The sequence below is a fragment of the Rhamphochromis sp. 'chilingali' genome (genome assembly GCF_963969265.1).
Source record: "Rhamphochromis sp. 'chilingali' genome assembly, chromosome: 5".
Taxonomy (NCBI): Eukaryota; Metazoa; Chordata; class Actinopteri; order Cichliformes; family Cichlidae; genus Rhamphochromis; species Rhamphochromis sp. 'chilingali'.
In genome coordinates, this window is record NC_137932.1 from 19,080,264 (window position 1) to 19,103,564 (window position 23,301).

General features: G+C 38.6%; 1 protein-coding gene across 1 annotated transcript in view; it reads right to left on the reverse strand.

The window, feature by feature from the left end:
- Positions 1–23,301, reverse strand: part of scara5 (scavenger receptor class A, member 5 (putative)) — a 119,555-nt gene that overhangs the window by 67,507 nt on the left and 28,747 nt on the right. Inside the window, exons 4-7 of the mRNA XM_080881903.1 lie at positions 6,821–7,020; positions 5,938–6,116; positions 5,729–5,855; positions 5,473–5,641 (exon numbers count right to left, since the gene is read on the reverse strand). Coding sequence (XP_080738029.1) covers positions 5,473–5,641; positions 5,729–5,855; positions 5,938–6,116; positions 6,821–7,020 — 675 coding nt within the window. The remainder of the gene's footprint in view (positions 1–5,472; positions 5,642–5,728; positions 5,856–5,937; positions 6,117–6,820; positions 7,021–23,301) is intronic.

A 23,301-nucleotide genomic window follows, 5' to 3' on the forward strand; every position in this document is an offset into this window, starting at 1 on the left:
CCCATGCTTGCTTTATGTTGAACATTAATTGAAGTAAACAAGGAATTTGATCTGGGAATTTCTTTCATCACACTTTTCATCAAGAATATGGAGCTTCATAAATTTTTGTATCATTCCTACTTTATCTGGAACATATGTTTAGTACACTGGCCTTGAAGGACAAAGTGAGAGTGAAAAAATTTGAAAAGGAAACAAGATCTTAATCCAAAACACAGGAAAAAACAAACAGATTTGGCTGACATTTTTTGTTGGACTGCTATTATGGCACCTTGCCACAAAGCTTATGTATTTATATAGATTAAAAAAACCCAAACAAAAAGGCCCCCAACAACAACTAACCATTCAGATCCTGAGTATGTTTATCCAATGCTGGACAACATTTACTGGCATGCTGAGGAGAACTGTCAGGGTACTGGGTCTCCTGACCCAGCGTGTTAATTCTTTGTGATTTTTTGTATTATTGCACTTGTGTGAGTTATTCTATGGTTTCTAGTTTTGATCCCTTGTCCTTCATGTTTCTCTGGGTCCCCTCTGTTCTGTGTAAGTCTGTATCTGCATGTTTGAGTTTCCTTCTGTGGCTTTCGGTTCTTAGAGCCCTCTGTCTTATGGTTTACATCTCTGTGTTTCTTAGTTGCTGTCTCCACCGTGTCAAGTTCGCGTCTCTGTGTCTTACTTCCTGTTTTACTTTGAAGGTCAGTGTCTTATGTGAATGTGTTCAGTTTACGCTTCCTTGTCTCGTCAGTTCTGATTTCCCCCAGCTGTGCTCTCCTTCTGTGTCTCATTCCCCTCGTTACTTCCAAGTGTGTGTACTTCCCTGTGTTTCTCTGAGTCAGTGTCGTGTCGTTCCTCATGCTGTGTGGATCTCCCTGTGAGTTTAGTGTGTTATTCCCCAGTTTAGTTTACTTTGTATGCTTGTTTTTCTGTGACCAGCAAATAAAGCTGTGGTTTTGAGTTCACCCTCGAGTCTGTGAGTCCTGCATTTTGAGTCCTCATCTCCTGCCTGCCACAAAGCGTTTTATGACAAGAACAGTCTTTTGGTGATCTATTGTTAGCTAAATGTAAGTAAATATTAATAATAATTTTTAAAAAACTACAGACGCTATGTGGCCTAGAGTTCCAGCACCTCAGAAAACTGAGTCACATTATTATGGCTTTTACAAATGACCTCTCATTTGGTGGTGTCCTTAAGCAATGAAATGTGGGGCTGCTCATGAATAGCAGCAACGATACACACACACATTAACAGAGTGAAGTCAAATAGGTAACATGTGAAAACACACAAAGATACATGCACACTGCTGTCACAGTGAAAGATAGTTATGAAACCCGAGTAGACAACGCTTGCTTCATGCCAATTAAACACTGGCACGGCTGGAATACATGGTAACATACACAGAAACCGAGAGTGGAGAAAAGTTGTAATGACACAGCAAGAAAGGAGGGATTAGGAACAAAAACATGGAAAGAAAACGTGAAAAAACAAAAAAGAGAGGAAAGTGCCGCTGTTGAAGGGCACAGACAGGCTGTTATAAAGTTATGTCATTGCACCAATCTTAGAATATTTTCTTTATAATCCTGAGACATATGTTTACATTTTTGTTGTTTAGATCTCTTAAGGTGGAGACTCCACAGACCTATGAGCTCATACAGATTATGAAAAGATATTTAACACACAAGAGTGAAAAAAAAGTCAGACAGGTTTTAATGTGAACTTTAAGAAATTTTAGTTTTTCTTTTTTAAATCCTAAAACTGTAATTAAACACAGATAGCTCTGATCAAACAAGGTGTATTTGTATAACCATAAATGAATTATCTGTGAGAGAAATGTAACTCATTTAAATGTCAGTATGTTGTTTGATTGAAAGTCATGTGGTGATAAGCCCCAGTGACATTTTTTACAATTATTCTTATCAGATCAGGTTTAAATACTGAAACGCGTTCACAGAAAATAGTTTTTTTTTAAGCTGATTGTGGAGTATGAAAGAATTATGCACTCAACACAATTACACACACTTTACTAATGAAAAAGTTACATGATGCAAACTGAAGGATTCAATATTTTTTTAAACGTAACGAATGAATATGAGAAGAAGAAAAAAAAAACTTCCCAGCCTGAGTTTTGCTACTTTATTTGGCAAAAACAAAAGAAAAAAATCTCTGACCTAACTGTTGGATTTAATGGCTGGAAAATGTGTGTGTACTGATGTTCCACTGACCTCTTTTTCTTACAAAATCAATTAAGATGGCAAAAATAAAACCAGAAATTTTGATCATATTTCCCATAAATGTCTCTTCCATCAGGTTCACCTTCACTGAACTCCAGACATTACACCTAGTTTGAAGGAACAATAATCAGAAGCTCCACTGGTCAATGTTTTGAAATGTTACAAATGTTCTGTTGTTTCGTAAGATTGAAATCAAAAGAGAATTAACACGAGAATATAGATTCCACATTTCCATATCCTTCGTACTTGAATCCACGAAGTAAATACTGAAAGTTCATTATTGAACTTGAAAATACCGTTTAACAAAAAAAGCATCTTCGTCTTTAGTTCCTTTTGTATCGTGTGGCAAATCTTGGGTTAGCTCAGATCAATCTTAAAGATCACATTAGATCAGATTATTGAATAAGAATGAGCTGTAGATTTACCACACACTGACAGCCTAACAAAAATTCTTAACTTATATTATTCAAACTGTAGAATTCGCTTCATTGTAGTGACGTTTGCTGGGGTTTGTTGGTTATCAAATCAGCCTTAGAGACTGTGTGGCTACAGCTAGACCTTCCCTACATTAGGTCAGACATTCTTACAGCAGAATTTTGCAGTTATCTGTAAAGACATGAATTTAGTTTGAATAATTTTGCCATTATCACATTAAAATCCACATTTCTACCATTGGGATACCTTTGGAATGAGGGGCCTGAGCTTTCTCTTTGGCTGGCAACCCATACCCTGAAGCACAGCCCGTTCTCACCCCCAAGGCGTAACATCCCGACGATTGGTCAAGTCCTGCGGCGTTCCTGAGGAACGCGAAAGGTGACCTTCCGCGTTCTTATGCTACGTGCCGAGTTATGGGTGAAATCCAGTACAATCACGGTCCTGAGGTAATACACGTTCCAGCCATGTATTCTAGCCCTAACCCCAACCTTGTCCCTAATGCTAACCATAACCTTATCCCTAGCCTTAACCATCACTATAATGACGTTAAACAGTGTTTTCCAAAGGATTTAAGTAAAATGAACGAACACGTGTAGATTGATTCCAAACGTTTTTCATGTTTCCTCGTTTTTCCGATCTCATCATTTAGGGACGTGTTAGGTGCCTGGAAGCGCAATATGTTGACGAATTGTCACCTAGCATAAAATATTAGTTTTTGGGAGTGAGAACATGTTGTGAAGCAAGACCCCTGCAGCAAAGATTGGGTTAGGGTTGTAGGACATTACATCATATGAAATGTGGTTGTGAATGGTTACCTGTATTCAGTAGCAGATGACCTGTCTAGTGTATCCCATGATTCACTGTACATGGGATACTCATGGGACCCCCATGGCCCTCAACTGGACAAGCGGTTAAGAAAATGTATTTATGCATGTATGCATATATGTATTTATGCATGTATGTATTTATGTATGTATGTATGCATGAATGTATGTATGTATGGATGGATGGATGGAAGATTGCAAAACAGTTCACTAAGCAACTCGAGCTGCATTGCATCAGACACAATAACATGCCTCCCGTCATTTACCAAACACAACCTCCCAGTTTGGCAAGCTATTTTGACCATGCTGTTTTGACCCTGATTGATGAACCAAACCATCCATTTGTAGGCTTTGATGGGATGTTTACTTGTCACTCCTCAATTTGTATATCGTATTGGAGTGATGAGCTCTGGTGCCTGGACACCGAACTCTAGCCGTAGTCTTCTGCTGTAACGAAAGACTCATTTCAGATGTGACTTGTCTGGCTGAACTAACATATGGAAGCCATAATTAAAATCATCTAGTGTATTTACCCTTAGCAGGCAGATGTTACCGTAAGTTATACAGTTTTTGCATCAGTCATCAAAAAAAGTCTTGGAGCGATATTTTAAACAACTTCTCATGTTTCTGTTATTAATGCAACAAGTACCATGTGTGGCACGAAGATCACAGCAAGTCAGAGAAATTAAAGACAAATGAACTGAATAAGAAGAGAAGAGGAAAGAGATGAGAGCAAAAAGGAGGGTAAACATGGATAGAGATGTAAAACCTTTTTTGGCCGAGGTGACTGAGAGCTAACAACAAACAAATGGGGCTAAAGAGCTAAAACCAATGACAGAGCAGAGTGATTGAGTTTTCATTCTGTATGTAGAGTCTAAATTTAACCCACAATTGTTTCCAGGCTCAGGAGAAATGGCATCCCACCCACATGTGAAGCAGACACGAGATCATGGGTCTCATTCAGTTTCATTTGTCATCAATCAGCTTGGGCTGTGTCCCCTGCCAGCATTACATCATGGCATACCTATTTTGATTTTAACAAGCCAGAGAAGTCATTTGGTGCACTGGCAGCGAGAGTCATACCACGTCGGGACTAATCAGTTCTGCACAAATTGGAGGAAGAACATTCAGAGCTGCTTAAAAGCCCTCGGCAATATTCCCACAATGTAAAATCATGTTTGCATGCTAGGGTCACTTGTGCTTAATCACACTACAAGCATCCACTGGCTCAGATGTGCTGTTGTTAAAGATCTTTTGGGGCATTAAGGTCCACCCAAAGGGATTAATTATACTATGATGTAAAGTTCTCATGTTCTTGCATGTTTTTAATGTATTCTCTTGATATATATGGTACATTTTATTTTGCAAAGGTCACACTGGCTGTACAGTACAATGCAAAAGCTCTAGGTTCTCAGAGGGATCTGACTGTTCACCTATACAGCCATAATGATAATAATGAAAAGCAAGCCGCAGTTACATGAAGAACAAGGAGTTTTGCAACAGATGGTGCAGCTTCTGTAGAGCCACAGTCTCAATATAATGAAGTCATGGGGTATTACGTGATCACAGAAGACAATGTAGCAGAATAACTCTACAGAAGAGCTTTGGGAAGATGTTTAGCAAGTTCAGCAAATTCAGTAAGTGTACCAAGCCATTCTCGCTAATGCTTTTATGTTCTATGTTTTTACATTATTATGATGTGTCATATTTTAATTTCAGCACTTTGTGATTTTTATCTGTGAAAGGTACTATAAAATGCATTTTACTTACTTAGTTACTTACTAACTGAATCTATCAGCACATATTTCCAAAGAATTTAAACCAAATGACCTGTTTGAGTGTTGCGTGTCAGTTTAGAGGTCTTCTTTCAAGTTTTTAATAAAGTATTAATGTTTTCTCTATTCTCTATTAATGCTATACTCCAACTGTTCTTCTTCATTCCTATTCATATTTTGCTGATGAGAACAAACAACATCTTTTTGCTCACCTTCTAATATTGTGAGGTTCTTCAGAGCCGTGGAGTGCTCCCAGTCCTTCAAACGGAGGTCCTCTGTGATTGTGTTCAGGATCTCCATCTCATTCCTCAACTGGGCCTCCGTGTGGACATGGGTCACCCATAAACTGCTGGTGTCCTCTGTTATGTTGCTGATCTGGATCTGAATGTGGGACGTTTATGACTCAGTTTATGAAAAGTAGATCTGATGTAGAGGTAACTTTTGTGCAAGCTATTATGAACATCTAACCTGTAAGTCACGTATCTTCAAATGGTGAATACTGACATCGTTGCTGAAGGTGTGGTTGACAGCTCCCACTGTCCAGTTGACCTCGTCTAATTTTTCCCTCAGTTCACTCACATGACTCGAGGTTTCCCTAAAGTAAATCAGAATCCCACAGAAGTCCATTTGAATGTTATTAAATGCAGTAGACTACAAAAACTGTATTAAACGTGTACCTCAGTAGGACATCATGATCACGAAGCCACGTGGATGCTCGGGCCACCTCCGAACTCAAGCTCGTCAGGTTCTGACCCGCGGAGCTGCTTAGCGAGGACAACCTGTCATCCAACTGCACCAGGTAGCCTTCTGACTGTAGAGAGTGAGCCTGCATGCTCCTCAGCTCCACCTCCAAGCCCTGCAAGGAAAAGGACTCTGACTAATGGTAGTATTTCTATCATCAGCCTTTATTTTTCAACCTTAAACTTAAATTAATTAAGCATTGTTGGTTTGTTGCCCTTCAATGCTCCCCCTTTGGCACTTCTCTTTTCACCAACTAGCCAGTTTGCAGAAGCCCCTGACTGAGCCATGGCCTCAGAACAGTGGCCGTACCAATGCAACCCCACTGGCAGCTGAAGGTTGAGAAAGGGTTGCAGTAGAGATTCTTAAAAGAATTCTGCAACACATCTGGTGTCAACATCAGAGGCATCAAAAAAGAAATGTTTTTGCTAAATCACTGTCTAGATAGATCAGACAGAGGAGATCCATAAGCAAAAAAAAGGTCAAGTACCACCAACTGTTGTGCCTACAGTGAACCCAATCAAGTGAGCTACAGATCCCAGGCCAGTCAGTTAAGCTCCTGCTAACAGCAGAGGTGTGGAATAGAAGAGCCCTAAAGAGTATTCTTAAAAACACTACAGGGTGGCTGGGCATCTGTTCTTTGGTCAAATGCGGGAGACAAGCTTGTCTCTAACGATCAAAGCACCAAAACACTCAATGATGCCTGGGGTGAACCATTTCTGAGTATTCCTGTTTAAATTGGGCCACCTTCATTAATCACACTTTCCTCTATAAACATTTAAGATACAATAAAATGGGGCATCCAGATATCTTGTGTTGTACCTTGATGAAGATCTCCAGCCTCTGCAGCCAGTTGCTGTGGTTCTGGAAGAGGTTTTCCAGTTTCCAGATGTTCTCCAGCAGGTCAGCTTGTTTGGACTCCTCTCCCAGGGTCTGCTGGAGCAGCTGGGAGCGCTCTGACATCCGGGTCGCATTCTCCGTCAGCACCTCCTGCCGCAGAGAAGACACCTGGGAGCGAGAGACTGGGGAGGAAAAGAGTGTGGAAGAGAGTCAGAGATTTGTTCTAAGTGTTGAAGCAACGATCCCTCAGCTAAAGCAAAAGTCCCCAAATCGAGTTTCATTTACTATCAATCACGGAGCTCGCCAGCACTGTAATGTAGAGCAGATGTTGAGTCAGGCGCCTGCTGTGATTCTGGTTGTCTATTTATGCTGAATGTATTGTTTGGTTAAGTCAAGACCTAAATAGTTTTACGAGTTTCTTTACTTGGAGTGCATATATAACATGACATTGTGGAAATTCTGCCTTCATTTTGAGTAATGCTGAAGTTGGCTTCTGCATGCCGGTATTTATCCAATGCTTGGAGTTTTGTTTCACAGGTATGATGCATTGACTTCCTATGATAAAAATTCCATTTCAAACATACTTCCCTCCTTCTTAACTGTCTACCTAGTGTTCTGACATCAACACCTACAAGGGTTATATAGTACAAAATTGAGGACGAGAGGACTTTTTTTTTGTCATTCTACATTAAATATAAAACCAAAGTGAATCCTTTCTATTAATGAATTTCAATTCTGGAGACATGGTTAAATCTAAGCAGTGGCTGTTTAGCTGTAACATCGCATTTGATGATGGTTAAAGCGCAGAGGAAAATTTCTCGTCTTGCATTTTCTTGTTGCATAAAGGTCACTTCTCAAGCCTCGCTCTCTTCTGTACCGTATATAATGAGAAAAACCACCATGGTTTTATGTTATGTTGAAAGCATGCTGCATAGTAACAGCTCGATAGCCTGGCAGATATTTTGAAACCAGATCCTCAGCGCTGTGCCACGATGGCAACCTCTTCTCTGCAGGACCAGTGTGTGAAAAACCTTCAAAAGGAGAAAATGGACGAACTGAGGAAATGGGAGGAAGCAGATTATTCCCTTCACACATGTTCCTCGACACGCTAATGCCCCTAACAGCTCGATATCACACACTCTGAATATTCCCGTTACCACGAATCTAAGACAGCAGTGTGTTTCTGCATGTGTGGCTTCATGTTCCTGCATTGTGGCCAGGAATCAGCAGCATGACTTCAGGGAAAGAAAAGTGCTGCAAAGCTGCAGCACTGCAAACAAACCATCTGAATTTCATCTCATTATGTGTGTTAGGTTTATTCCTAATGACCTGAAAAACTAAATAAGCTGCAATCTGTCCACTACACAGGGTGCTTAATTGCTAAATGATGGTCTGTCAGCAGCAGCAGAACCTGACACTATGGAGCGTATCAGGAGTACTTCTACATGAAAACAAAGAAGGGAAAACATGAACAAGAAGCTGTAGGATAAGAAAAAGAAGAGGAGGTAAGAAAAAAAGTGATGAAAAATAGAGCAAAGGAAGAAGGAGAAGGATAATCGCACAGGCTAATCTTGTTTGCAGTTGTGCTTATTGTTTGGGACAGGTACCATGAGTAGAAATGCAAAGCTCAAGTTACACAGTTTGGTTCTCATGATCAGAAAAACGCTTGAATGATGACAGATGTAGAAGTCAGCCAGTTATGGTTCCCCATTTGAAAACACTGAGAATGTTAGAAGAAAAAAAATGTTGGTGTATACACCACAAAGTTACTGTTTGTATCGTCTTAAAACTATTTTGAAAATGTAATCGTTATTATCTTTCAAAGACTATTTTAGACATCGGTCATCTTCACTCTTCTTCCCCTGCCTAAACTAAAAAGCAGTTTCAGACTGTGAAGAGTTTCTCTCTTAACGTTATATACACATCTTAATCTTATACAAGTCTGTACAAAGCCTGATATTTATATGTTATCTACTCTTGAGGTGAAGCTAAAAGCTTGAGGTAACACAGCTTCTCCGGTCACAGCTGGGAAGCTGGGAAATAACCCGTGTTAATAGGTCAGGTCAACAGAGTCGCTGGTGTTTTTAAACCTTTTCTTTACAAGCTATCTGAGAACCTTGCATCACTTTACTGGATTTTTGACTTACTTTTATTTCTTGTTATGTTACTTTAAACTGTGTTTGGCTTTATTTGTCATATTTGCTTAAAGGACCAGAGGGAAAAGGAAGGAGGAAACAATTTATGGTTCTCCACTGACTTTGGTTTGCATGAAGGTGTCTCCTTGCCAATTCCATCTACTGGTAAAACAACTTAAAATTGCTTAAAAGCTGTAGTAAAGTGGGATTAACCACAACAGGATAACTGGAGTTTTTTTTACATACTTCTAACTGAAAAACTGAGCATTTAAATGGACAGACAGAAACTTGAATATAGTCAAAAGAAAAAAAAGATGTGAGGATGAAAGAAGAAGGGCGAAACTCATAACTACATCTGCAACAAGTACGTTGACACTGATGAAACAAATATATATATGCCAGTTTCAGGCTGCTGTGTTTCTATAAATTATGCAAAATCATTTCAACAGTATGAAGCCTATAGAAGGATGTGGCATAAACTTAACATATTGACAAGGGCCTTGGTAGCTTGTACATAGTTTTCATTAGCTGTCAGCTAACTAAATGTGGGGTGCATAAATATTTCTTCTGACATAGCAACAGTTGCATGTTGAGACCAAATGTTTCTGCTCCACTGGGCAGCTTTCAGAGAATGAGGCGCTACAGTCTGTCAGTCACTATTTACTTCATTCTATGCTGCTTGTGTACATGCTGAGTTTTGAAAGTGTTCTATAAATAAATATTATTATTGCAATTAATCATGATCTGCCAACACATGTTTTGCAGGACCTTGGATGTTGTCTTATGGTTTCAGGCATTATGATGTCACACAAAGAAGGTCCAGGGTTTGAGCTTGCATGTTCTCACTGTGTGTATGTGGGTTCTCTCTACAGTGCTCATACGATCCAAAGGCATGCATGTTAGGTTAACTGGTGGTTTGGTCTGTGGTCTGTGATATGAGCACAAATGGGTGTCTGTCTCTGTGTGCTGACCCTATACAAGACTTGTGACCTGTCCAGATAATGCCACAGTGTTTTATGGCAGTTGGATGGGTATCTGTCTGACCTGTGGCCCTGTGTTGAGGGAATGGATCCTTCCATTAATGAGCTATGAAAAATATGGCATGAAGATTTCATCAACACCACTGGTTGAGATGCAGACCCAAACAGAGTTTTCACAGTGATATTACACATGGCTGCGGATATTTGGATTCACTGGTCCCTCAGACCTGTTGTCATGGATTTTCAGTCCAGTTTGTAATTTAGTATACCTCAGCGCTTTCTCCCCATTTCCCTTCATGAAGAATGGCTTTTAGAGAGCCATCCTTCCACTGAGACCATCGCTGATGAGGCTTCAGTGAGCAGTAAATGGATTAACTAAAGGTCCAGATGCATGTCTCAGGTCCTTTGTCAGGTGTTTTCTGTCTACCCTTATTAAGCATGTGACTTTTAAATATTGCTCAGTTTTCTAGGATTGATATTTCCTTTTTATCCTCCACTTGTCCAGTTTTCTCAATTTTGTTGGAACACACTGCACACCATGCTGAGATATACCAAGTTCTCAGCTAATAGCTCTTTAGGAATTAACTTGTTGGTCTAAAAGTTTCTATCTGTCAAACTATGTTATCATTGATATTTTTCATAGATACAAATGAGGGGTTTTTGTTACAGGGTGCTAGAAACAAAGTGCCAAAGTTCTTCTGCTTAAAACAAATTCTCACAAAATGAAGCAGTAAATGTCCAAAGAAACAAGAAAAAAAGAAAGACATTAAGAAAACCTGGAGAACTATTGCTCAATACCGCTTGAAAAATTACAATAAAGTCTGGCTCCTTGGAAGTAAAATAGAAAGAAATGAAGGGTGTTTCAAGACTTTTGTATTTGTACATCTCTTTCAGTCATTAACCCCAATCATTAAGGTCCTCTCAGTTTTTAAGGTGTGCATTTGTGAATTCAGGCAAAGCTGATGAGAAATGGCTTGAAAGTTGAGACATACGCCTGACAAATCCATTTCAAAGCTCTTAAAGCTCAGCTCTGTAGGATGGGAAAGTCATCTTGTCTCTTTTCCAACCCCCTTCTATTCTTTGCTGTGTATTTCACACAAGAACACAAGCACACATACACACACACAGTGGCATGGCAGAAATATTCAAAACAGATTAGCCCCATATTCACAGCTTCATGGTCTTTGAGTTCTTCTGTCGAGACACAGAGGAGGCAGACACTTGATCCATTCATGTATCAAATGCTGGGAGCACAGGCCAGCTCAACAGCTGGGCTTCTCTGTGTAATGCGGAAGAGTCCCACTTTGTCAGTATATATGAATGTGCAGATGATCTGAGGTATCATCTGCATTCAGCGAAGCGAACCACCCTGTTCTGAGCAAAACCTGTTTAGATGGTTCGTTAAAAAGAAACAACCAGCGTGAGGTTACAGATGTAACTGTTACCAGTAGAGTACGGCTGTGCAGGTGAACTGGTTTTAAACGGGTCACGGGTTATACATATGTGAATTTAGTTCAGTGTACACATTCCCCTCCTGGCTTTTTACTTTAGGAAAAGATCATGGTCTGGATTAAAATGTCACTAACTGGGAATTATAGAACTGCCTTATTAATGCCATGACCTGGTGCATCCAGGTCCATAGCTAAAGGAGGCCTTGTACATAAATTTACTATACCAGAGGCTTTGAGTTTGGGACACCTCAAGCACCAGTATAAGTGATGACAGGATTTTGGTAACATTGGTGCACAACACAATCAATGTGGTAACCATAAACTAGGTTTCAAAATCCCTAAAAATGTTATTAGCCCTGATCCAGTGATGTACAGGTGCACTATGACATCCCATTTAATGTGCTTATAGGTGCAACAGATGATTTGAAAATAGGCATAAGATAAGATATAAGACTATACTGAGCGTTTATGGGCTCTAAAATATCAAAACCAAACAGATTTAGGGGCGTTCGGATTTTAACAAATTGGTCAAAAATGGAAGTGAAAATAAAAAAAATAAAAAAATCACTTGAAGTGGAAAGATTGTGTGCAATGCAGTTATGATTCATGCAAGTCTACAGTAGCACTTTCGTGTTAGTTATATCTATAAATACAAAAGCAGGGTGATCAGAGAGGACTAGGAACTTAAAGGCGAAGACAATACTGCATCACAACATTTGCTGCGTACCACTTACAGTGATGGTATGGACGATGATGGGTGTAAGATGTTGTGTTTGTCCTAAAAAAAAAAGTATTGTACTTTTAGAAATAAGAGGCTGTGTTGATTTTGGGAATATCTGGCAACTTTGTTATTGCCTGTAACTTATGTGTCATATTACACGTAGATACCTTGGAGACCTAGTGGTAAGTTCTAAATGTTTGTACATGTACGTGAAAAACCTAAAGTATTTCCCTATGTACACACACACACACACACACACACACACACACACACACACACACACACACACACACACACACACACACACACACACACACGAACAAAGAAAATCGTTTGACATTGTTTGACAGCGAGGGGAGACAGAGTGAGGTCTATCAGAGTTGCACTCCTGTGTGAGCAAAGCCAAAGCCAACATGTTGCCTTCATTTATCTCTTGTGTGTGTGTGCATACTTTTATAACATATATATGGTTACTCACCCTCCTTTTGGATACAAAATCCAACATCAACGTAATAGTTAGGTTTTGGCCAGTGGTGATTACGGTCAAGATAAGTCTGCAGGAAATGAATTTAAGTCAGTGCAATGTCCTGTGAAGTGATCGATCTGAGTTTTCGACCTTGGTAGCCTGAGAATCAGGCAAATCTGAGAGCTCATGTTTCCTTTGCTCTGGCAGAATCCATCTGGCTCTTCTCCTGTTGAAACATAGTTCGACCTGGCCTCGTTTTTGCCGAGCCAATCACAACTGTTTATCTGATATGGTTTGTATTTGATTTGATGGCTGACATCTCTGTATTCCATTTACAGTTTCCATCTCTCAGTCCTCATCAGTGTTTCAATGCTCTGATTGCTTATAGGTCTGTCCTGTGGCCTCGAAAGGTATTTTGATCTCTGATCATTTCCAATTCCGCTTTGAAATCTAAACTGAACAGTGAGGTTTCAAACTGGGAAGGCATTATTTGGATAGTGAAGATATTCTGGGATGTTGAGACAGACCTGCAAAGCCATCTTTGAAGTTACAGTTGAGGGTTTTCTGTGTGGAATGTGCTAAAATTACAGAAGTTGTATCTTGTGAAACATGCTTCAGTATGTCTGGTGTCAAACTACATCCACAGAATGTGTTGCTACAAAAGAACCAAAAGTTACTTTGGATCTAATAAAGCATTTGAACTGTTAATTTCTGCTTTTTTGGTGTGTTTTTCTTTCATATGGGTGTGCGCCACTGACAACAGAGCCAGTGAATGAAGTGAAGCCTCCAAGCTACTTCCAGCAGGCAACTAAAGTTGGCGTGCATCACTATCTTAACGTAACTACATGCCCTCCTAATTTGGTGGTCTATTTTAGGCCTCATCACATAGGATTAGAGACAAATCAGCGGCCCATCAACAACTTTCAGTCACTAGAGAAAAATGTGTATTACCTCACTGACTGGTGAGTGATTGTTGGCAGTTGCTACATGGCGAAAGAAGTTGTTTATAGTGTTCACCAGCTAGTGAAACTAGAAAAAGTACAACCCAAACTGGAAACGGAGACTGTTCACCTCCGAAGTAAAAGTTTTGTGTTATCACAGCAAGCCATCCTTTTGTAACTTTTACTCTGAAGGCTAACAGTCCCCATTTCACGTTTGTGTCAAACAAGTTTTTCTGTCATGTCACAATACTTGGTGTTTATAATTTGAAAGTTATAATTTTGTTCACATCATGTTTCATAAGCGCCTTTCTTTGATTATCATATATTTTGTTATTCACTTCAGTTAAAATCTAATTTCCTGATAGTTAAATTGAATTTAGTGTAATTGAATTAGTTTTACGCAACATCGGTATGAACTTGCAGGAGGTCTGCATGTTTAATTTTATGTCCGTTCCTGCACATTAATGTGAAAGGCAAACAGTTTCTCATTAAACAGCCCCTCTGAGCTGCAGGTCTTTCATCATCCATTGCTCTGTTGTGTACAAGTCAAATGTCCTGCAGTGCTCTGTCTTCTGGCCTGCACCCATGGTTACTAATCTCCCTGTTTAGCTCTCTCACAGGCTTTTTAATAAAGTTGCTTAATACACAGGAAGTCTCTCTCACTCACTGTGTGTGTGTGTGTGTGTGTGTGTGTGTGTGTGTGTGTGTGTGTGTGTGTGTGTGTGTGTGTGTGTGTGTGTGTGTGTGTGTGTGTGTGTGTGTGTCAAAGAAATGAAAGCAGCTTCTTTTAAGGACCATTACAAACAGATTCAGTGAATGACTTCAATTATCCATTTTTTTGTACAAATTTGTAGAACATGGTGATATATTTCAGGGTGCTTTGGAGAACAACATTAGCAATGATTCCTATTTCCAAATAGTCAAACAACTGAGTTTCAATAGTGCTTTTTTTGTTTCAGTTGTACACAGCGCACGGTTTTTACCACATTATTCTCAAAATACTGTGCCTTTATTGTCTAAAAGGTTTGTCTACAAATGTTATTTACAATTTTTTTGCTTCCAAAAAAATTACAATTTTCCAAAATATTAAATCTGTATATTTGTTCTTAACTTTTTGAGCAAAATAATATATATTCTAGTAAAACTATTACTTTCTCTCACTTCTTCCACATTCTGATGGTCCCGTTTGAACTTCGGCAGGTATTCTTGACCATACATGCCTAAATGTATTTACTTGCTGCCATCTGATAGGCTGATTTATATATTTACATCAATGAGCAGTTGAACAGGTATATCTAATGAAGTAGCCAGTGCGTATACATTGTGTACTATTTTGCCTTTGATCCTATATTCCAGCTTCTTTCTGGCATGGAAAATCCAGCAACAATCATCCATAAAAATAAACATACTCAATGTTTGGATGCAGTTTGGTAATGAATGCCAGCACACAGACATGCAAACACACACACGCACACATGCATATGCACACACACACACGAGTAAACAAGGTAAATGAAGTTGTCAGACAAGCAATAATTTTTTTCTTATAGCAGAGTTCATTGTTCTTTCTGTACTGTTTATCTTTCTTTGCAGCTGCAATATGTCATGTCAATTATTTTATAGCCCCAGAATCAGTTTGAGTTGCTTTCTGGAGGCTGTTTGATATACAAAGATGGTTGTAGTTGCAGTGCATATGAAGCTAAGTATACAAAGACCACACCAACTTCTACTGTTCCTAGTTAGTGTGGTCTCTGTATACACTACATTGGTCAGTCTGGGATCATGTGTGTGGCATTGAATACGCAGGTTTTGAGTTTTCTGTTCAAACTTCTCATCACAAGTGTGATTTTTGTTGCCCACAGAATAAAAGTAGGAATGTAAATATAATCTCTATGATGATACCCGTCCACCTATTCATTATGCAGACCTATGCTTCACTATAAATAAACTCCTACACTGCAATTTATGGTATAACCCCTCAAAGCAAAAGTTTGAAGCTCACAAGGTTTTCATCAGTGGACCTCCATGAAGGAGTCAGACATGGCAGATAGAGTTGTGACAAAAACTTCTGAGCCTCCACTTGTCTGCTCCTTCTGTGATGGTGACCTTTCCATCTCCATACAGACATCTGATCAGTCACCGATGTGGAGGTGGTGTTGTCTTGACATTAACCAGAGCACTGTGTTTGAATCATATCAGGGCTCACCAGTTATCCAACCCAAATACAGCAACACTGAAGGGCCAGAACAACCAGTTCCAGCAGGTTGAGGCTGGAACTGGTTTATTCATTCAAAAAATCAAAACAGAACTGAGAAAACAGTTTAGCTATTGAGACATTTAAGCTGGCAGAGATGCAAATTTTCTTTAAAAAAGATTAATCAAATATTGACACAATTTTTCAGTAGACAACTTAAACTAATTCAACATTCACAGACCATACAATGTAGCTCTAAAACAGAAATTGAATTTGGTGCAGATTTCATAATTGACCAACCAGCAATGAAAGTGATCTGACCTGTGAGACAGATGAAAAATAGCAAACTGGAGAACCATTAAAACAGCTGTTTCTCACCTAAAAATAGGCGATTTTCAGTGTGTCTAAAACACAAACTCAGACGTTATTGTATAACACTGTTTTTCACATGTGTTAAAAACTAAAAAAGACCGGCCAGTAGTCAGACAAGAACTGACCAACATCCTTCTTGACTTTGAAGGGATGCCAACGCAGGAAAGAGGGAAGGAAATAAAGAACAAAGAGTCTTTTACTGACCTGCAGACCTGAAAGCCTTCCAGCAGTGAATGAGAATGAAATTACAGGATCTGAAAATCCGAAAGTGAACAACCTGCCTTCTTTAAGCTCACATCAAAAAGACAGACATTACTTTATTTGAAGAGGAAGAAAAACAAAAGGTTGGATTAATATCCGGAGTAGAGCTGGGCGATATGAGATTTTTTCATATCACGATATGTTTTTTTCATTTCAGGCGATAACGATATATATCACGATATAAGCCAAATAACTATATTTGTAAGATTTAAATGTGCCGTTGCTCACAAGTAAAATGTGAAATAATCAGCAGCTTGTTTTTATTTAAATATTTATTTCCCATAATAAGTTCATCCATTAAGCGGACGTCAACAGGGTAGATGTACTTAAGGAACATGAGACTTTTTCAGATAAATAAAGGCAAATATTACAAACTACACAAAAGGCAGCCGCTAAAGCGTTTAAGTTTCAAAATAGAACAAACGAAACAGACTAAATTGTCAATTCCACTTAGAAACAAAATATTAATTCTAAAAATAAATCTTAGTTTGTTTTACAGAAGAACAGACAAAACTGACTAACTTTTGTCAATATCAAATAAACTGAGAACTAAAAGGAAATTCTCAATCTCTCCTTGTTGTATAGCTGAGCTTTTCAAACAGTTTTAACAGTTACTTTAGTCTGACAAAAGCCGAATGACAAATTAGCGCGTCCATGCGTACACGGGTATTTTTGAAAACTGAGATTTTCCGTTTTCGTTTTAAAAAATAATCCCGTCCACACATAAAGGCAGAAATGAAGGAAAACGCTGCTATGAACATGCCAAAGCAGCAGGTGGCGCTAGATTCCTAACCGTGCAGAAATGTTGGCCAATCAGAAGTCTAGAAGCCTCGGTGGGAAAAAGTAAACAAAGCTGGGGCATAGAAGCAGAACCGAGTCGTATGTGTGGACGGACAGTAACTGTGTGTATATGTAAGCATTTAAACACTGCAGAGAGTAGAATTAACAGTAACAGTATTGTAGAAATTCATTTCACCGAAACAATAACGTGGCGCACAGTGTGACGCATGCACCAGTTTATTGTATTTCCAGACTTGCTTTCGGCACAATTTACAGTGCACGCTACTCTGTTTTTTGTCAGACTTGAAATAGCCGAAATACCTTCACAGTACGGAACTTCTATGGCTCTTCCGTTCGACAATCTCTCCGGCATTGGAACCATCATCTGTTTTCTCTTCGGTCACGCTCGGTTGATTTTTCTAGTCGGCACACTCATTTCCTCCATTACCCGCTGGCTGCTTCCCAAACAAACACAGGTGCGGCTTGGCACTTGTGCTGTACGTAACAAGTCACGCGACGTGACGCTGCAGCTGTGATTGGTTCGGCTCTGCGCTACTTAATTTGGATTGGCTGACCTTTTTTTTTTTTTTTTTTTTTTAAGAGGACAAGCGCGGCGAAGTCTATCGCGATAGTTTAATTTCTCTATCGAGTAAAAGTTATATCGCGATACATATCGTTATCGTTCTATCGCCCAGCTCTAATCCGGAGTAAAGTTTAGTTACTGCTTTGATGAAACTGGAGTGTGATAAAGATTAAAATAGACAGCTCTTTTTTTTTTAAACAATTGCAGAGAATCAGAATAAAATAAACAGAAAGAAACAAGGAAACTAAAATTACTATCACTACATATAACATCTACTGGCAAATTTGAGTAAAAACAGTTGATCTTTGACTCTTTGGATATAAAATGTTATTACTATCCTGAATTTGTGACATAGTTTTGTATAAATTCTTGATGCATGACCAAAAACGTGATTGTTAATTAAATTCACAGCCCAGCTAAACCAGAAACCCCTTCAAGAAATTCTTTCCAGGCATTTCTTTTTCACAAACTGACTTGTTTACTGTGCTCAAACTCAGTGAGGTCTTTAGAACCACCCACTCTTTTAAAAATGTTTTTAAAGGCAGACTGCATGGCTAGATTTTAAACACTCTGTTACTATGAAACTTAAAACACCCGGCTTCAAAAAGGTGTGGTCAATACTTTTGTCCAAATAGTGTAGGTCTAACTATATCTGTGTGTAGTTTGGTGCTGCAGTAGTGACAGAAGGAAACTCCACCCATTCCTTTTTAACAGTATACATGAGTTTGGTTCATGGACGTAGCAAATCTCAAGCCTTCTTTCTACCCAGCCATCTCTCTGATTAAGAGACATAATCTCCCCAGTGTGTTTTAGGTCTGCCTGGAAGTTTCTTATATACCCAAAAGATCTCACCGAGCAGACATCCAGGAGGCATCATGTTAATTTCCCAAAAAAAGCTCAGTTGGCTCTTTTTTATTTTAAAAAGTAGAGGTTTTAGTCAGACTCTCCCAAATGCCTGAGATCCTCAACCTGTCTTTGAAGGTGGTCAAAGTCACCCTTTGGAGGAAGCTTTTTTGTTGCTTAAGTTTCATTCTTATAGTCACTATTCACAGATAATTGCCATAGATCAAGGTAGCATAGATTGATCAAAAAATAAAGTCAATTTCACGCTCAGCTCTCTTCACCACAAAAGACCACAAAATCTGCAAAACTGTATTCATCTGCCAGTCTCCTGCTTCACTCATGACCTGAGATATTTGAACTCCATATAGTTAAGGGTGGAGTAAGGACTCCACCCTTAACTATATGAGAACCAAAGCCACAGATTTGTAAGTGCTAATTGATTTCTTAGGTACGTCACTCTCCTGCAAACTGCTCAAGGCCAAGCTGGAAGTCGCCAACAGAACCCCCCCCCCCTCTGCCTCTTAGCTGTTCGTAAAAGTTCTGTCCATAAAAATGATGAACAGAATCTGTAAAGAAACTCAAACCTACATATACATCTAGTAGATTACTTCATATAAATTTTTTACCTTAGCATCACACTACAGTGGCCACTGGCCTCACATTAACCTTTTATTACAGGTGCAGCCATAATAATTGTACACACACATTGCATTTTGTGCTTATTAAAGAGTTAAAGTTCAGTCAATTAAGGAAAGGTCATATCATTCGGCGCGATGTCCGGACGATCTATTGTGTAAGTGACTTAGAGCTACAGAAGGTTAAAACTGCATACACGCCTACAAAACACATATAATACATACAATCTAGAAACAGGCCTGAGCAAAGGCCTGAATGTATTCAGCAACCCGTTGCATTTGAGTTTGCTTAGTAACATGTGACAGAAGATGTGTCAGAGAGGAGGACAAGTCCACGGGGGCCTTCAGGGCCGGAAGTCATCGCCATATTTGGAAAAGATGCTAGAAAGAGGAACTTCTGTGTCTGCCTTTAGCTCTAAAAATTGATCATTGTCTGTAAACGACGCAAATAATGTTCTCAAGATGCAAATAATGTTCTTATAACGCGTGAAGGGGTGTTAACCCTGACATTATAAAAAGCCATTGTCTGTGTATTTTGGGCAAAGAAGTCCGCTGATGTGATGCTGTGTGCTTCTTCCCACGCGTGTGTTCTTAATAAACTCTTCATCTGATTGCACTCTACTGGGCCTCCATTGGTTTGTTTTTGTGCCACATTTTTGAATTCAGGACAATACCTTAAAATAATACAGACAAAACCCCAACTATCAACTGACCCCTTTGAGTAAGCATTTGGCAACACTCGGAAGGAGAGACTCAGCCAGAACCAGGCTGTGGGAGGGGCAGCGATCTGTCGTGACCGGTTAGGGGTGGAAGACGGGACAAAAACACATGAACAATGCTTTTTGTCCTTTCTTCCTTCCATCATTCCCAGAAGGAGATATTAGGCTTCATCTGTCACAGCATACAAAATACATCAGTTTACAAATAAACCAAATGTCTATAGAAGTGAAACATTGCTACATTGATTTATTTATTCACAGAATTTATTATACAGTAAAATGTCCCAGATTTCATTATTCATGTTTCTCAATGTGAAGATTTGCTGCCTTTATTTTTTTTAAATGAAGTTTTAATTTATGGTTCATAATTTTGAGGTTTGGACTGGTGATTTAACAAAACACTGAAGGTGTTTCTTTAGGCTCCGGGTACTTGTAATGGCAATTTCTTACTATGTAAATAATTATTAAAGAAGTTAAAATGAGTTCAGCCTCAAATGTTCATCAATACATCAGCTACAATAAACAGAAAATTACTGCTGCTGGAAATGGTGCAGATGAAACAAACAAAAAGTAAAAGAAAAGCATTAAAACATTTTAATTTGAATAAAAATGTAGGTAAAAGCAGCTTGAGTTCCAATGAGGAGAAATACAACAGAGCCAAACATTACACTGAAACGTTGGAATGACACATTAAAATATAAAATATGTGGGAACGTCACAGTAAATTCATCATGTTTCACTGTGTTTATGTTTCTTGCTCAAACCTTTATCACAGGGTTGAATCTGAATCAGATTTTCAGTCAGCCACGGTCGGTCGCCACGAATAAATAATTCCACCGCATACTGGACAACACAGTACACAAACCACATCCCACACCAGACACAACACTAACAGGTCCAAAGAGTTCAGCTGCAGGGAAGAAATGGCCTTTGATTGTTTACTGGGCACTATGTCGTTCTTTTTCAGCATACAGCATATCCGACTTTAAACAGAGTTTAAAGCCATGTTATCGTAAATCAAATGAATATATATATATATATATATATATATATATATATATATATATATATATATATATATATATATATATAATACATATATTTATTTATTTATTTATTTATTTATTTATTTATATATTAACTGCAGAAATGAGGCCATACTTAACATCTCTTTGGTCATTGTTTTGGTTTTAGGACCAGAAATGCACAAACGCACTTTATGGTATATTACTAACCTTGTTTTCAGCAGCAGACAATTCTTTAGCTCAAAAGCTCCTTAAAGGAGAAAACAAAGAGCAACTGATTTTCTGACCATTGGTCAAAATACAAAAACAAAACAGACCACAGCGTTAACATAACTGCAAGTTTTTGTTATTGTGGTTCTTTTTCTTTTAAAGGTACACAAACAGCTTTTGCTCTCATTTATTTATTGATTATTTCAACACTGTGTAATTGCTAAGATCGGTTTGGTGGAAAACCTGCTGCAAGGGACACTGGTCTATGAGAGCAAATGGAAATAAAGCTTTAAAAGTTTGGTTTACTGGTAACATAAACTGATGAAAAAGAAAATAACTATCAACAAAGTAATCTCCTTCGACAGAAACAGCAGAGGAATTAAACACGGCAGACAAAGAAGGCAAGTTTTATGGGAACTGTTTTGCTTATTTTAGAAAACCACTTATGTCATACAGGCTGTCAGTGAATTCTTGTCATCTAATTTTCAATTAACATGTGTCACGTTTAATTTTGAAATGGATAAAGTTACAAATATATATATTATGGTTGAAATTATATAATTAGGTGCAAAGACATGATATTAGATCCATAGAGCCTTTCATGCCTGCAGCTTTTATAGGTAGGACCCAGTTCTGCCATACTGCTGATAAGTAAACCATATTGTAAAATCACAGGTTTACAATAGATGGAATAAAAATATATATGCTTAAAACATGCCTTTTAACTTTGTTTATTAAATCAGACAAATCTTTAAACAAGAGCTTAAAAGTGGGAGATGCGACCAATGAATGTCTAATTTTGTGGGATTTTTGTTATTTATTTTGATATGCACCAACAATGTCTCTGGTCTCTGCAGTTGTGTTGAAGTGTCTCTCTGGGGGAGATTTTGTGTGGAAATCAGCCAGCTGTAACTCAGCTGCAGGAATGTTCAAATGAAGTGACAGCGGTGGAGTTTGTTTGATTTCTAAGCGTGGGCCCTGTCTGATGTGGCAAACATCAAAGTGAAGCTCTTGCTGTGAAAGGCCAAATGACTTAATGGATGTGTGTCTGTGAGTGCGCGTACAAAGGAAGTACCTGTTTTTGCCTCCTGAATGGATTAAATGAGTTATTATTTTTTTAAAAAAGAAAGAAATCTTAAAAACCTTTTGATTAATAATACAATGCAACACTGTGGCCTTCTTCTGCTGTAACCAGACTGCTTTAAAGTTCAACATTTTGTATGCTCAGAAATGCTCTTCTGTGTACATTGGTTATAAGTGGTTATTTGAGCTACTATTGGTTTCCTATCAGCTTAAAGAAGTCTGGAGATTTTCTTCTGACCTCTGCCATTAACAAGGCATCACGGGATGTCTTCCCTTTTTCCAATCCTTGTCTGTAAACCTAAGAGACAGTTGTTTCAGAAAATCCCAATAAATCATTGCATTCTGAAATACTCAGAACAGCCTGCCTGGCGCAGTATTTAAATGTACTTAAATTACCTGTCTTCCCCACTCTGCAAGCCTAATCGCACTGGGTTGCTGCCATATGATTGGCTAATTATATAGTTACATTGATGAGCAATTGAACAGGCCTACCTGACAAAGTGGATTGAAAGCTGAAAACCACACCGCTTTTTTTGAGTCTACATAAAATGTCCAATGATGAACAGTACAGATAAATCCAGGGCTGTTGGTGGATAGGCCTTCATCAGCGTGGTGCCATCTAAACCATACTGTATACACGTTTTTATCCAAAAAATTGTTTATTAAAATTGTGCTGTTATCTTCCAGTAACTCCACATGCCATGCTGACATTGTGAGTTTACTGCCCCACCCTGCATTTGTTGTGAATTTGTAACTATATTAGGTGGCTTAATTAATTATAGTAACTTTTTCTCAGTTTAGTATCCCAAAAAATTTTCACAATGCTTTGAAGGTCTGACACATTTCAAGTGCTATTTCTTAAAAATGACAAACCAAGTTCTGAAATCTGCTTTGCGATTAATCATATTCCCCATTAGTCGCACAGCTGACAGGGATTATTGATATTTTATTGGTGTTCTTCCTTTCTGAGTAGTTTACCACTAAGTTGACTGTGGTTTGTGCTGCAAGAACTGTTTCCTCATCTCAGTTCTTCTGGTTTACATCTGCCAAAAAAATGTACGTAA